This window comes from Neofelis nebulosa, chromosome 13, assembly GCF_028018385.1.
Source record: "Neofelis nebulosa isolate mNeoNeb1 chromosome 13, mNeoNeb1.pri, whole genome shotgun sequence".
NCBI classification, from domain to species: domain Eukaryota; kingdom Metazoa; phylum Chordata; class Mammalia; order Carnivora; family Felidae; genus Neofelis; species Neofelis nebulosa.
In genome coordinates, this window is record NC_080794.1 from 62103126 (window position 1) to 62117749 (window position 14624).

At 40.9% G+C, this 14624-nt stretch overlaps 1 protein-coding gene across 3 annotated transcripts in view; it reads right to left on the bottom strand.

The window, feature by feature from the left end:
* HPSE2 (heparanase 2 (inactive)) overlaps positions 1 to 14624 on the bottom strand; it is a 688711-nt gene that overhangs the window by 52417 nt on the left and 621670 nt on the right. Inside the window, exon 10 of one of the 3 annotated variants that reach the window (XM_058697427.1) lies at positions 4014 to 4252. The exons of the other annotated variants lie outside the window; for them this stretch is intronic. Coding sequence (XP_058553410.1) covers positions 4106 to 4252 — 147 coding nt within the window. The 3' untranslated portion in view covers positions 4014 to 4105. Of the gene's footprint in view, positions 1 to 4013; positions 4253 to 14624 lie in introns of those variants that run through there. 3 annotated transcript variants of the gene reach the window in all.

The following is a 14624-nucleotide window of genomic DNA, read 5'->3' on the forward strand; positions in this document are numbered from 1 at the left end:
CCAGAAAATTGCCAGCTGGAAAACAGCTTATTGAACCCTGAATGAAGACATTATTATAAATCTCATTACATAATTTGATAATTCTGACATTTGCAAAAGCACACTGACTTAAGTCTTGAATTGCACAAAGTCAAATTCTCCACACAAAACAAGCTGGATGGAAAATTTTATTCTGTTTTTCTCTGATTACTATACCTTAGTTTTAAGTGACAGCAGTTGTTTTAAAAGTATAAGTGGGACACATAAAATGCATTTAAAAGTTTCCCTTATGATTAGGAATTAAAATCTGTGTCATATAGGTTCACTATCTGGTCTCTCCCTTCTACCTCAGTGAAGTTTCTGTGTCAACTATAATGAAAAAATTGGCAGAACTCCCTCCTCTCTTCTCTACCCCCTTAGCCAAAGATATAAACAAAAATTCCGGGTGTTACTGATAGAGACTGAACCAGAAATCCAATAGGCTAGGGGCCTTTCATAACATAGTTAGGGATTTCTTCTGGCAGAGTCAAGGTCCTGTTCCTCCTGCCTTCTCCCAACTACCCAATCCTATTACCCCTTCTCAGTCCCAGGGTCAGCTTCATGGGCATGCAATCCATGCAACTGCACAAGACCCCATGTTCAGAAGGGCCTTGTGCTCAAAACAGCCCCGTGTTTGGCTTCATGCTCTACCATTGCCATCTTGAAATTCTTAGTTTTGTCTTTGAAATTTGTGTTTTGTGAGCAAAGCCTAATGAGGCAATGGAGCATGCACATGAGCAGAGGAGAAATGCACAATATTTGTGTCTGTAGTTCTTTGCTGCCCAAGTGACATAAAGTGTTTACAATGCCCAATGAGCACAGAATTTGGGTAGATCATGATATGTGGGAGCTCATTGAGTCTGGAAATGAGTGCAAGGTGAGTGTGTGTTTTATGCAATGTGTCCATTGTTCTGAAAGAACAAAATACATGTGCATGTACAAGTTATGAAATACAAATTGTACAATTTTGATAGTTTTCTTGCAATTTAAATGCTCTTACATTGGCACTTAAGTCTCACATACACAATAGAAAGATAAATGGCAAAACTCATGTTAATTATTTAAAATTTTAATTGTTCTTTACTTAGAAAAACTTAAATAGCAAATAAAAGATACTGTAATTCAGAAGAGAGACTGGCAGAAAGGAAAAAAGCTTTATATTTTAGTATGTTTAATGGCACTTTTTTGGTTGAGTTTCCATATTTTCTTTTTGCGTGGGTTCCTGCAAATTAGGCAGGTGGCATGATCAGTCCTCACTTTTCTTAACAACTCTGCAGCACTGCAATATCCCCTTCTTATGTATTTCAAATAACAGGGTAGGAATCCAAGAACCAGAGAGAGACTGGTGGGCTACCTGTGGGAAAACATGGAGGTGGGCTGGGCTGAGGAGCATTTAAACTCAGAAGGACAAGACTGGTAGAAAGATTCTTCAACATTTTACCTCCATAAAAGAATTTCTGAATTTGGCAGCACAAGGGAAGTGGTGTTTGGCATCTTTCAATACTGACCATAAATAATGTTTCAACATAAAATTTTTGATGTAACTCTTCTGTAGATTGGATGCTTTCGTGGGTGCAAGGCAAAATTACATGCAGAATTGTCTAAGAATGCGTTGTCTACGATGTAATTTCCAACATTACACATCCCTTAATCACCCCACAGAATAGGAATATGATGATTGTCATCATACCTCAGGCAAAAAGTCCATAGCCCCAGAAGCTAGAGTTTCTGCTCTTTCTAGCCTTCTAGTATGTTAGATGTGGAAACTTAAGGGCCTGGGTGTAGGTGTAGGTATAGCAGAGGACGGGGTATATCAAGGGAAATCTCAGCCCTGTGAGTACAATGATTAGAACTAAAGTCTAGATAGAATCTTTATCTTTCATGAGTTTGTATTCACATGGGTGACAAGGAAAATTCTTATAATAAAACTATATCTTTGGTGGGGCTGTGAAATAGTAATGTGTATAAGTCATTTATACAAATGTTCTTTCTCTCACAGCATAATAACAGTCACATTATTAGATGTATCAGATCAACTCTGCTGTAAATTTTATTTTGATTACAACACTAACTCCAATATTAAATTAAACTCTATAGCATAAAGTTTAGCACTAGTCATGGGGAACCAGTCTCATTCCAAAATCACATTTCCTTGGTTCAGATTTCAGTGCCTGTGTTCATGCAGAATGGCCATCTGCTCATGACTTCAAAAATAAATACAGAGAACATTGTTTCTAAAGGACCTGGGGGCTAAAATATAGAACATGGTCATCATTAAGTTTACAGATGACACTAATGGGAAGAAGGGTGGGTTGGGAATTCCAAATAGGAATAAATGCAGGGTAGAGGCCTGGAGAGAAAATCTTAACCATAAAATTGAATGATGGTGAAGGCCTGCCTTCATGTGGTCATGTCTAGATTAGGATCAGGGCTCATTGGGGTTGGGGGAGGTGAAGGTGGTACAAATTTCTGTGGCCTAGCATTCTGGAAGAGGGCCCAGTATGTGCTAATATTAATTCAAGGCCCTTGCAAAGATGTTCAGCCAGTCCACCCTTTCTTGGGGAGGGATGGAAACATGTTTTTAGGAGAGCTCAAACCCATTCTGGGGTTTGTACGGTGTTGATGTGATTGAGGATACTGCTATCTTGGAGTTTGTATAAAAGGAGGCAGAAGGTTAAAAAATATTGTTCCTCTGTTATCCTTCCTCCCTCCCATCTGATCCATTCACATGGCCTTTCATTTCTACCTCTTACTGTATTTCTCATCTCTCCCCATCTGTGCTCTTCACTGCCACTGCCAATGCCCTTGTCTGAGCCATCACAGTTTCTCATTGGTCCACAGTAGCATCTCTCTAGGCTCTCTGCCCCAGCTCTGGACTCCCTGCTATCTGTTCTCCACAGAACAGTTCAAGTCACCCTCCTAAAACTTACGTCGGGTCATAGCAGTTCCCTTCAGTGGCTGCTCATTGCTCTTAGACTAAAACCCGAGCTCCTCATGGTGGTCCTCATGCTTTGCATGATCTGGCTTCTGCTTAGCTCTCCAGCTGCCTTTACATCCCTCTTCTCCTACCTCACTACCCTACTTAGCTTTCTTCTCCGCTCCATGAATCCTCCAGACTGCTCCCTTCTAGGGCCCTTGCATGAAAGTGTTCCCCCCAACTCTTCTTGAGGCCACCTCATTCTCATCCTTCAGGTCTCTGCTTAAGTTCCTCTGCGGGGATCTATCTTTGTCACTTCATCTGAAATAGTCCCTTCACCAGATTTCTCCAAACCTTTATTGCATTTCTCACAATCTGTAGTAATTATTTTATTTATCTGGTTACTTGTTATTTGTCTCTCCCCAAGATAGACTCTGAGCTTCTTGAGAGCAAGAAGCCATATCTGTTTCCATGATAGCCATATTGCCAGAACCTAGCACAGTGTTAGCACAAAGCTGGCACTCAATAAGAATGTGTGAATAACTAACCCATCTCCTGCCACAAGGCCACTGCAGTGCCCAGCATATTTTAAAACTGGACCTCTGAATCCTATGGTCGTTCCTGGGGAAGGTATCTGCAGCTACACAGCTGATGAACGTACCTGGACAGTAAAATAAACCATATTTTCAACCTCCCGAGTTGCTTAGCAGAGGCCCTTCAGGGGTGGGACAGGTGGATATAGTGCCTGGTCAGGTGATCTCTGAACCCTCTATTGCAGCAATGGCAACTTTGGCAAAAACATTTTTTTCTTTTGTGGGCTTTCCACCTACATTTCTATGCCTTGGGGAATGCCTCTAAATTTAGCATCACCTACATTCTCATTAAGGTGGGTTCAACATCAGCCTTCTAGATGGCCCAATGATGATGAGAGGCAAGGGTAACAATAAAATGGTTCCTCCTCCCTGACAGCCTCACAGCAGGCATTCCTCTGTTCAGCCCAGAGCCACTCATCACTCTCCAGTGTTTGTCTTCCCCCAGCCAGCTTTTAGTTCATTTGACTGGCTTTGATTCAACACACTTAAGTTTTGAAAGCTGAGCTTTATGAGATAGAATTCTAGATGCATTCTCTGAGTCATGTCATTTTACCAAAAAAAGCATATGATGTGAATTTTAGAGGACATTTCCGGAGGCAGAGCTGGAATTCAAAAAAAAAAAAAAAAAGTCAGAGAGCAAGAGGATGGACGGTCCTCTGATCAACACTTGTTCTCCAGGCCACATGGTGATTCCATCAGTGGAGCTAAGTGTGTGCCGATCAACCTGTGAGAGTCAGTGGAGGACAGACACCCAATTAGTTATAATAACCTTTGACTGGTAAGTGAAAGGAGAGAACTATGGAAAATGTGGACACCCAGAAAGAATTTTGGGACCAAACCACTGGGAATTTCCCATCTGACGTGTCAGCCGGAAGTTTAGTCCCTCTGAGCAATGTGTTGTGCATTCTTTAGGATTTGGGGAGCCAAGTGATTGGGATGCAACAGCCCCAAATGAGCTTCACAGTTACTGTGAATGAAAAAGGAAGGCCATATAATTTTAGAAGAAAAAGCCATATAAATTTGACAGCTCCACCCCACTAATAGCAAATCCCAACCATCTCTAGCCAGACCACTCTGTTTCCCTGATAGAGACTTGCACAGCGGGAAGACATTATGAAAAACCAGTGGGAACAACCGCAAACCGCTTATGGTACACTCCGGGCTCAATCATGATGTTTTTAGGTCCACGCAGGACAGGGTAGGTCGCCTTCCATTTTCAAAGACACACACACACACACACACACACACACACACACACACACACACACCATTTACTCAACCAACACACATGTAATAACAACCTCATACATACAAGATAAATTATGCAAGTAAGTTTTTCGTTTTTCTCCTTAAATTGCACTATACTTTTCTGCCTGTTTTGAAACTTCTGAGTTATTATCCAGTTAGTGCTTTCGTTTTTGTGTTGTTGAGATAGACTAACAAGGCTAAAAAGAGTGGTTTTTAATATACTGATTGGTAGTGATATCTGTCAACATTTAAAATACATATACCCTTGGGGCACCTGGGTGGCTTCTTTGGTTAAACATCCAACTTCGGCTCAGGTCATTATCTCATGCTCATGGGTTCCAGCCCTCTGTGGGCCTTTGGGCTGACAGTTTGGAGCCTGGAGCCTGGAGCCTGGAGCCTGATTTGGATTCTGCGCCTACCTGTCTCTCTGCCCCTCCCCTGCCTGCGCTCTGTCTCTCTCAAAAATAAACATTAAAAAAAATTAAAAGTAAATAAAATGCACGTACCCTTTGACTTAGTAATTTTATTTCTAGGTATTTTTACTACAGACTTACACTACACAAAGACATCCTTATACACCCATCTTCTCCATTTTTGCACCCAAGCAGCTGAATGGCTGAATATAGCTGTAGGAAAGCACACACTCAGGCAGACGGTTTCTCTTTTAATATGATCCCTTGTCTCACTGTGCTCTCAGTGCTACCAGTAATCCTATGACGTTTCTCTAGTGTCTTTGTCAAGCTTGCTTTTCTATTCTCTGAGATGACTAATTTGTACATTTCTTTTCTGCTCAAATCCTCTTCTCCACTCACTTTCCTTCCTCTCAGATAATCATGTTGCCTTATGTTTCAAATAATACAAGGAAACATGATGTGCGAGCTCGTTTTCTTCCCATCGTCCAATCCATGCAGGGTTGCCTGTGTATCTTACTCCCTTCCTGAAAAAGTCGGAAGTGCTGTTTCTCCTAAAGAAGGTTAGCCTCTGTCTATCATCTCAAAACCACCTTCTCTTCTGGGTCATCAATCCTCATACTCTCACCTTTAAATATGATGACAAATTTGTATTTTCAGTCCAAACATCTTTTGAGCTCCAGTCTTATGATTCATCTGCATACTTGATACTCCACTTGGATGTCTCCGAAGCATCTCAAACTTAACATGTTCAAAGAGGACCCTTGATTCATCCTTCCCTGCAAACTTATTCTTCCCCTACTCTTCCTCACACAGTGAGGAAGCACCACTCATTAGTTGTCCAGGACTCTCTTCTTTGATTCCAACATCCACTCCTGTTGTTCATGGCAGTTCTATCATTTCACTTACCATTATATTTAAATATATGTTGAATCTGTCTATCTCAATAGCCACTACTTAGCCCAAACCGCCATCATCACCTTCCCTGTACTACTGAAATAGTTTCCTTCCTGGCCTGACCCCATCTCATTACAATCTATTCTCCAGAGTATCTGAGTGGGCTTATCTATCTCTATCTCTATCTCTATCTCTATCTCTATCTCTATCTCTATCATTTATATCTATATTGGTATCTATTTATCCATATCTATATCCATATCTAATCACATTGCTCCTCTGAATAAAGTTCTTCAGTGGTTTCCCATAACATTTCAGATAAAACCCAAACTTCTTACCATAGCTTACAAGATATTTTATGACTGGTCTCTGTCTACCTCTCCAATGTTGATTCATGCCACTCTCTCATCCATCACCTTTTAGCCACAGCCTCTTTTCAATTCCTTGAAAATGCCAAGTTCTTTTCTATCTAGGGCTTTCCAAATGCTGTTCCACATGCCTGAAATGCTCTACCATCTCCGGGTTCCAATTTAAATATCAATTTCTCAAAAAGTCCTTCAGGTAAGTGTTCCCAGTTAACTTTACATCAGCACACTTCATTTTCCTCATAGCACTTATCACAGTTTGTGATTATCTATTTACTTCTTCATTTATTCTATATATTTCAGCTACTAAGATTGTAAGTTTCACCAGGCAGGGAATATTTCAGATATGTATGCCTAGTCCTTCCGACAGTATGTCACACATAGAAATCAATAAATACTGATGAATATTTGAGTAAATGAATAAATGAATACAAGAATGTCAGTTACGGCATTGTTGTAATAGCAAAAAAACATAGACGTTAATGTTTATTAATAAGTGAAAGGTTATATAAATGATGGCATGTCCTTAAAATACTGAGAAGTAGAACTATTTGCACAGAGACAGAAAACTGTCCAAGATATATTAAGTAAAATTAAAAAAAGCAAACTGTAGAACACGGTATTTAAAAAGGCTTATGTTGGGGTGCCTGGGTGGCTTAGTCAGTTAAGCATCCAATTCTTGATTTCAGCTCAGGTCATGATCTCATGATTGTGAGATCGAGCCCCAAGTCAGGCTCCAGGCTGAACTTGGAGGCTGCTTAAGGTTCTCTCCCTCCCTCTCCCTCTGCCCCTCTTCCACTTGTGCATACACAAGCTTTCTCTCTCTCACTCTCCCTCTCAATGCAACAATAATAAGGCTTATGCCACACATAAATATTTTATTGCACATGCATGAAAAGTTCCTGAAATTAATATGAGAAACTGTGAACAGCTGATACTTCTGTTTAGAGAGAATCCTTTCTGTCCCCACATACAGCTTGAACTTCTTACCATAATTATGTGTTACTTTTATAATTCAAAAAACTTCTTAAAATTAAAATACAAACATATATTAATTAACAACAAAATCTTAACTTTGTATTGTGTTTCTGCTCCAAGAGGTACTAGGTCCTGTTTGCTAGAAGCTACTGGGGTAAAGGACACATGTGTAAGTAGCCCTTTTCATTGATTAAAAAGGCAGAGGCCTGCTCTGCCTTTTTCCAAAAAAATGAACTTGAGGTGGCTACAAATAACTGCATTGAATGTGACAGTTTAAAAAGGTAGATTTGTAACTAGATCAGGAAGGACCTTGTATGGAGAGAAAGTAGTCTGCATTTAACTGGAAGAGAACTAGAGGGTCACAGAAGAATTCGTGCTTTAAAAAGTTCAATCTGGCCAGCTAGAAAGATTAATCTTCCAGAGTAAATTTAATCCCTTTGTAACATTTTATAACTTAAAAACCACAAATCAAACAACACTCCTATTGTTCCTCTGCTAACAGTGAGGAACAGAGAGTTGCCTTTAGTTATGAAGTGCTTAGAGGGTTAGAATCATCCCTGATGCCTCTGACACAGAGCTCCTTGATCCTCACCAATTGCCAGGGCTTTGTCTAATGCAAAGAACCTGCAGACCACATTGGTGCCCACTGGCTCCTTTTGGCTTCTTCTGGCTGCCTCATTTGTATTTATAGACAGACATAATGGAGGGTGTGTGCAGATGGGATAGGGTGAGGGTAGGGTAGGTGGTCTTTCCCACCCAAAGGTGGTAAGCCCTGTCAGACTTACTTCTGTTCCCTCCAACTGAGGGAAGTGAGGGTGTATAAAGTACATAAAGAACCACCTGAAGGAATCACCCAGATTCCTGTGCCTCACCCCCCAGAGATTCTGATTCAGCAAGATTGGGGTGGGCCTGAGAATTTGCATTTTCTTTTTTTTTCCCCTGAGAGAGAGAAGAGAGAGAGAGAGAGAGAGAGAGAGAGCATGCACAAGTTGGGGAGAGGGGCAGAGGGAGAGAGAGAAAGAATCCCAAATAGGCTCAAGCTTGATCCCATGACCCTGGGATCATGACCCCAGCAGAAACCAAGAATCAGATGCTCAACAGCTCAACTGACTGAGCCACCCAGGGGCCCGGAGAATTTGCATTTCTCACAAGTTCCCAGGTGATGCAGATGGTCTGGGGACTCTACTTTGAGAATCACTACTTTAGTGGAGTAACCTTGATCCTCCTTTCCCCATGCATGGGGATTCTGAGGCAAGTGTCATGAGGTCATACAGGAGAGCACACATCCGTTTTGTTAGTGCTCAATCCAAAGCCTTGCCTTTGCCATCTGACCAGTTTCCAATGACTTTTGCTTTAGACAGGCAGCAAATAGCCCTTTGGAATGTCTCTACTCTGCCTCTGCCTGCCTCCAGGGTTCCAGCCGCCCACCCTGCAGTGCGTACACAGCATTCCATACATAACCTCTAGCAGGACTTTGGAGTGTCGGGTGTGGGAGAGGATGCATCCCTGTGTTCTCACCCACCATCAGCATCGTGCTGCCACTCAGCCTCCCAGGGAAGGTGGCCTCCTGGAGCAGAGTGGGGAGTGAGCAGACAGACTGTTCAGTGAGCATGTCGTCGTAGGAAGGGTTCTGGGCCCCGTGGAGAAGGACCTGATATGTTAGTCACCCATTCCTCTCTATTATGTCATTTTCCCCCAACTCAACACTTTTCTTCTTTCCTTTCTTCCCCAACATTAACTGAATGTATGCTCTGTGCCAGGCACTGTACTGTGGACTTTGGAGACAACAAATGTAGAAAACACTCTAGACCCCATGGAAGAGACAGACATCTTAGTGGTTACGATCGAAGATCAAAAGCATTTAGTGCTAAAATGCAAATGTGTGGAAGTACAGGGAGCCCAGAAATAAGAACAGTTACTCCTGACTGAAGAAATTAGAGACTCCAAACAGCGGATGCCATTCTAGCTTCCCCTCTCCCAGAAGGAGAATGGGAAGAGCAAGAAGTCTATGCTTTCAGAACAGAAACTATTAGGACCTCTCCAGAGTTGAGTGCCCTTCTGTGTGATGGGAGTTGGGTGAGGAAGAGATGGGGAAGCGGGGTATTTCTAAGCTTTTACTTAGTGCCATCAAGAACATGGGGGTTTTCCAAGTGCAGCTCTGCCCTCGGGGTATTTGTCAACTTCCTGAGTTTCCAGCTGCTGCCATGATCTGTTTTACTCTGGGCCTAACAACCTCAGTGCAGATGCAGCCTGAATTACTGATTTAATTACTGATTACTAAGTAATATTAATAGTTTAAAACCCCAAAGAGGGTCCTTTTAGGGAAAGATATCCAGTTGTTCAAATGTAGGACAACAAATTCAATCTTATACATCTCATTTTCAAATATGTATCAACACTTCAGAAAGTTGGCCCCCCCCCCTTTTTTTTTTACCTATAGCCTGTGACATAGGAAATGGAGCAGTGATTTTTCTGGATACCTTATCGAAAATGCAACACTGAAAGCCTTCTACTGACTTTGAAATTCTAGTCTACTGTCTGACTCCTAATTATGTAATCCTTAGCAGGTTACTTCATCTCTGTGCCTCAATTTTCCTCACTCATAAAAGGGAATCATAATACCTAAACTCATAGGGTTGTTGTGAAAATAAATTAATTAATATTTGTAAGCACCCAATAACTACTAGTTGTTGTTTTTTTTTCTAGTGACACACTAAGCTAAGCAACTATATTTTTAGGTGAATACACCCAAAAGGCTCTCACATTTCCACTTTCAAAAATATCTTTAATTCAGAATTCTGTCTGGATTTCATAAGGGCCATGTGCAATGTTTGCCCCTTCGACATGGAAGGTCCCTAATTAAATTTTATGGCTGAGCAGTTCTTCAGATATTTGAGAGCTTAGGGGATGAAAACTCTCTTCTTTTGTCTATGTTGAAAGTTTCTAGTATATCTTCAATACTTCCTGGAAATTGTTTATGAGCTACAAAGTTATAAAGAGTAGAGAAGGCACATCAGATCCTAGGGGACAGTTTACAATGCAAATAACCAACACAGAAGCCTTGAACCACCTCTGCCTCTAAAGGGAATAGGTAATGGTTAAGTTCACAGACTCCTGGGTTACATGGGTCTGGATCCTGCCTCTGCTTTATGTTCCTGGGCATGTATGTACCTTAACCACTCTTTGCCTCACTTTACTTACCTGAAAAAATGGAGGTGATAAGAATATGTACTTCAAGAGGTTGTTAAGAGGATCAAATAATATATTTTGGGTAAAGCATTGTTAGTATAGTGCCTGGCACATAACAAGCACTCAATAATATTAGGTCTTGTAGCATAAGGGAAAGATCAGATTGGAAGTTGAAGTAATAGATTTTTAGTTGAGGTGTGCCACTAATAATCTTTATATCAGACAACGTCTTGAGGCCTTAGTTCCCACACTTTTTTTTAAAATAAAATAAAGAATCAGGAGAAGTTGATCTCAAAAGATTCTTCCCAAGTCTAGGCAGCTGACTTTAGCTGATCATCTTACCTTTGAGAGGGTGGAACAATAGCCTTCTCACTCTCTGGGATTTAGAGAACAGACTGCAGACCCTGGAAAAGCTTCCCTTTGTCTCTTTTGACTGGTTATTGCTGTTGGTGTTACTGCTTCTCATGGAGGAGGGCTGACCTGGCTCTTTCTTTTCCAGGGGTCTGCATCTATTTCCATTTCTGCAAGATGCTCTGGACTTACTCTGATCCCTTGGCATCTTGATATTCACTGAGGACCTAGGACCAGGAAAGCCCCTTCTTGGAGCCTCAATATTCTCAGTTATAGAAAGTGGATGATCTCTAAAGTGCCTTCTAGTTTCGATGTTCTATGAGTCTATAGATCTCAGCCGGTACCTTTTTCCAATGAGTGTTTGGCTGAGACTGTTACAAAGCTGGATGCATTCATGGGCAGTGTGGGCAACAGAGATTGCAGCCAATGGGCTAGACTGCAAATAAGGCAGCTGTGATATCAAGTATCACAGTAATTTGAGGCTTAAACAGCACAAAGTAGAATTTTATAGAAGAAGATAGGTTTGGGGAGGTATTTAGGGGAATCACAATTGGACATTCTAAAGATATAATAATGCCTTAATACAAAATTTCCTGGCTTTCTTTTGAGTCACTGGAACACAGTGTTTATGTTTCATAATGTTAATCACATGCAATTCTTCTAAATCTGGGACCTAATGGATGCAAAAATTGGTCCAAATGTCAATTTTAAACATATGTTTTTTATATTGAATAGACCTGTATGGTTCCAAACAACAGTTAACTCTTTGATGAAATTAGGGTCTGATTTTTCAGAGGTGGCTCTGATTGGTATTCAAGATGGGGAGAAATCCTTAGATCACTCTAGCAACCAGGTCAGCAGAGGAAGTGAAAAGGCCTTTCCTGAAGCAAAGCATGAAGGCCTGGGATAGCTCAGTGAATATTCCTCACTCTGGGGAATGGAGGGAGTTAGGAAGCTGTCCGGCAGACTTTGGTAGGCTCTGGAAATGTCAAAATTGGACAGAAAAACGAAAGCCAATAGAACCCTTTTGTGAGGACTTTAAATGCAGATGGAGAACATACTGATTTTGTTGGTCATTAATAGTCATCCTGAATTTCAAAATGACCATTTTCATTTTTTTCTAATGATGTGAAACAGTTTTACTTGGTCCTCAGAGAGCAATTAACCAGACTCTTTGTTGGTGTCCAACAACTGTGATTGTTGTTTTGTCTGAAGAAAAGGAGGCTGGGGGATGACTTAGCTTTTCAGGACAAGAAGAAATTCATAGTTTAAAAATCACAGAAATATGGGTTAGACATAAGGCTTTAAATGCCAGGACATCACAATTGGAAGAACTGGTAAAAATCATGATACTGAGGGGCATGAGTGGCATCTGCTCTGAAGATCTGACAGGTACCACCTGTTTCTTCCTACTGAGAGACTGAGGACAGTTTGATCCTTAAAGCTGGACACCAACTCGGTCACCTGGTGCTTCAAATAACACTGCCATGACTCACAACCATTTGGATATTTAAATTGGAATTGCCTTTTGAGCCAGTAAAAGTCATGGAAGAAATCCACTCCACAGACATAATCGGGACTTTTTTCACCCCAAGTTAAATTTCTCAGTTAAATTATCCACTCTATTAATTTGTCTTGGCTCCAAGTAACATTTGGCTATATCAAAAAATCCAACCCACCACTACAGGATAAAGATTAGCCATGGATAAGGCACCAAAGAATGTGCCACAAACTCAGGAAGCAACTCCTAAAGAGATGTTTCACAGATATTTTCAGCAAAGGCAGTATCAGTAAAAGAACTGTAGAGCCTTCTGAAATGGCTCTTTCTGAAGAGACCTTCTTTCATTTGGATATATTAGTTCTGGCATGTTTGTTAAAAATTTAACAGGTTATCCCCTTGCTTACTTCATATGTGAGGTACTTCCCTGTCTCCCATCCCATCCCATTAGATGTTAGGAGTACAAGTGTAATGGTTTATTGAAAGGGCTCAATTCAGTGAAGTACCCACAGAAAACAATTTTACACTATTGTTTTTAATCACTGCCTTTCAGACCCACTTTCTTACTCCTGAATGTCATCTCCAAGTTTATTTCTTAGCTTTTGAATATTAGTAAATAATTTGATTTTCAGGTATTAAAAAGTCCAGCCCAATATTATATCAAAATTTTCATCTTTCATCCAATTTGATTCATATATGACCAGTTTAGGTTTGATATAAATCAGAAAACTGCAGTGGAAGGAGGGGATACATAGGTTTTTTTGTTTGTTTAATCCTCTTCTTTATCAATTCCTGAAGACTAGAGGGGAAGAAGAAAGGTAAGATGGAGGCAAAAATGCCTTATTGACTGGTGACTAGTGTCATTGCAATCTCCCTCTGAGGGAGATGCCCAAATCATGGACCCTTCTCCTGTAAGACATTTTTGTGGCTTCTTCTAATATTTTCCTGCTGGGACTCTCCATATTATGCTATTCTCTTATGCAGACAATAGACTTTACGGTTGACTACTTAGAACTCCTCTAAGTTTCTACCCTGATAATATGTCTCTTTATTATGTGTGATTCTTTTAAGACAACTGGTTATCTTTTGTGGTATCTACTTTAGGCCAGCTCTCTCACCTCATTCAATTGTTAAGGACAACGGCAGCTGGTCTCTTCATTAGACCTTTCCAGGCAAGAACCAGACACTGGACTCCATGCCTGTCAAGCTACAGGGGACACATGTCAAGTCCTCCTAAGAATTCTCCTTATACTCTTCCTAGAACACTTCTAGGTCTGAGGACCTCACTTACTTGGCTTGGGGTAGAGAGAAAGAACCTTCTTCCCATCCCTACTCCCAGACACAGACAGTATCTTCTCTCATTAGCCTTCTAGTCCCTCTTCTATGTCAACATGACATGGGCAATAGATCCCATCTGGTTTGCATCAAGAACTGGTTTGGGCTACCCTGTAGGAGATCTTGCATGAGTGATCTAGCTCTAACTTCTCTTTAAGATGTGTGGCACTTTATACCCATTGACCTTAGCTTTGGGGGCCTCAGTTGAAATGGACAGCAGGAAAGTTCCATTTGTTACAAAACAAAGGCTCAATGAGAATCAAAGCCAAGGGAATGCTGAAAGGACAGTCTCAGTTTACCATTAGAAAAATCATTTCAGACATAACTATTTCTTTGGCTTTATTTTGGGTGAGTAGAGAACCCAAATAAAACTGCTAAAGAAGCAAATCCAGTAGAAACCGGTGAGGTGATGCTGGAAAGAGAGTGTTTCTGATGTGAATAGCAAATACTACTGTCCTTCCTACTGAATTACTATGGCAGAATTAAGTGGAGACAGAACTGGTTATCAGAGACTGGGAAGAAAGGGACAGGTCAGGGTTAGCAGTAAAACATCAAGAAGTGAGGTCAATGGCATAAGAGGCCAGAGACAGGTCTGTTGAGTCAAGGCCAAGAAAAATAGAGATCAGAGTCAGGTAAGGGAAGGGATGAATTAGTATTCTGAATCAATAGATTAGTGCCAGTGAATTAGCCCATTATAAGAAAGGAGACCATCTAAGGCTTTAAGTACCTAAAAACATATTCAGTCTTTCCTACATGCAAACACACATGCCACAAGTGCTTCTTGGGTGCTTAGTCTGTACCAGGTACTGTGGGAGGCACTGGGAT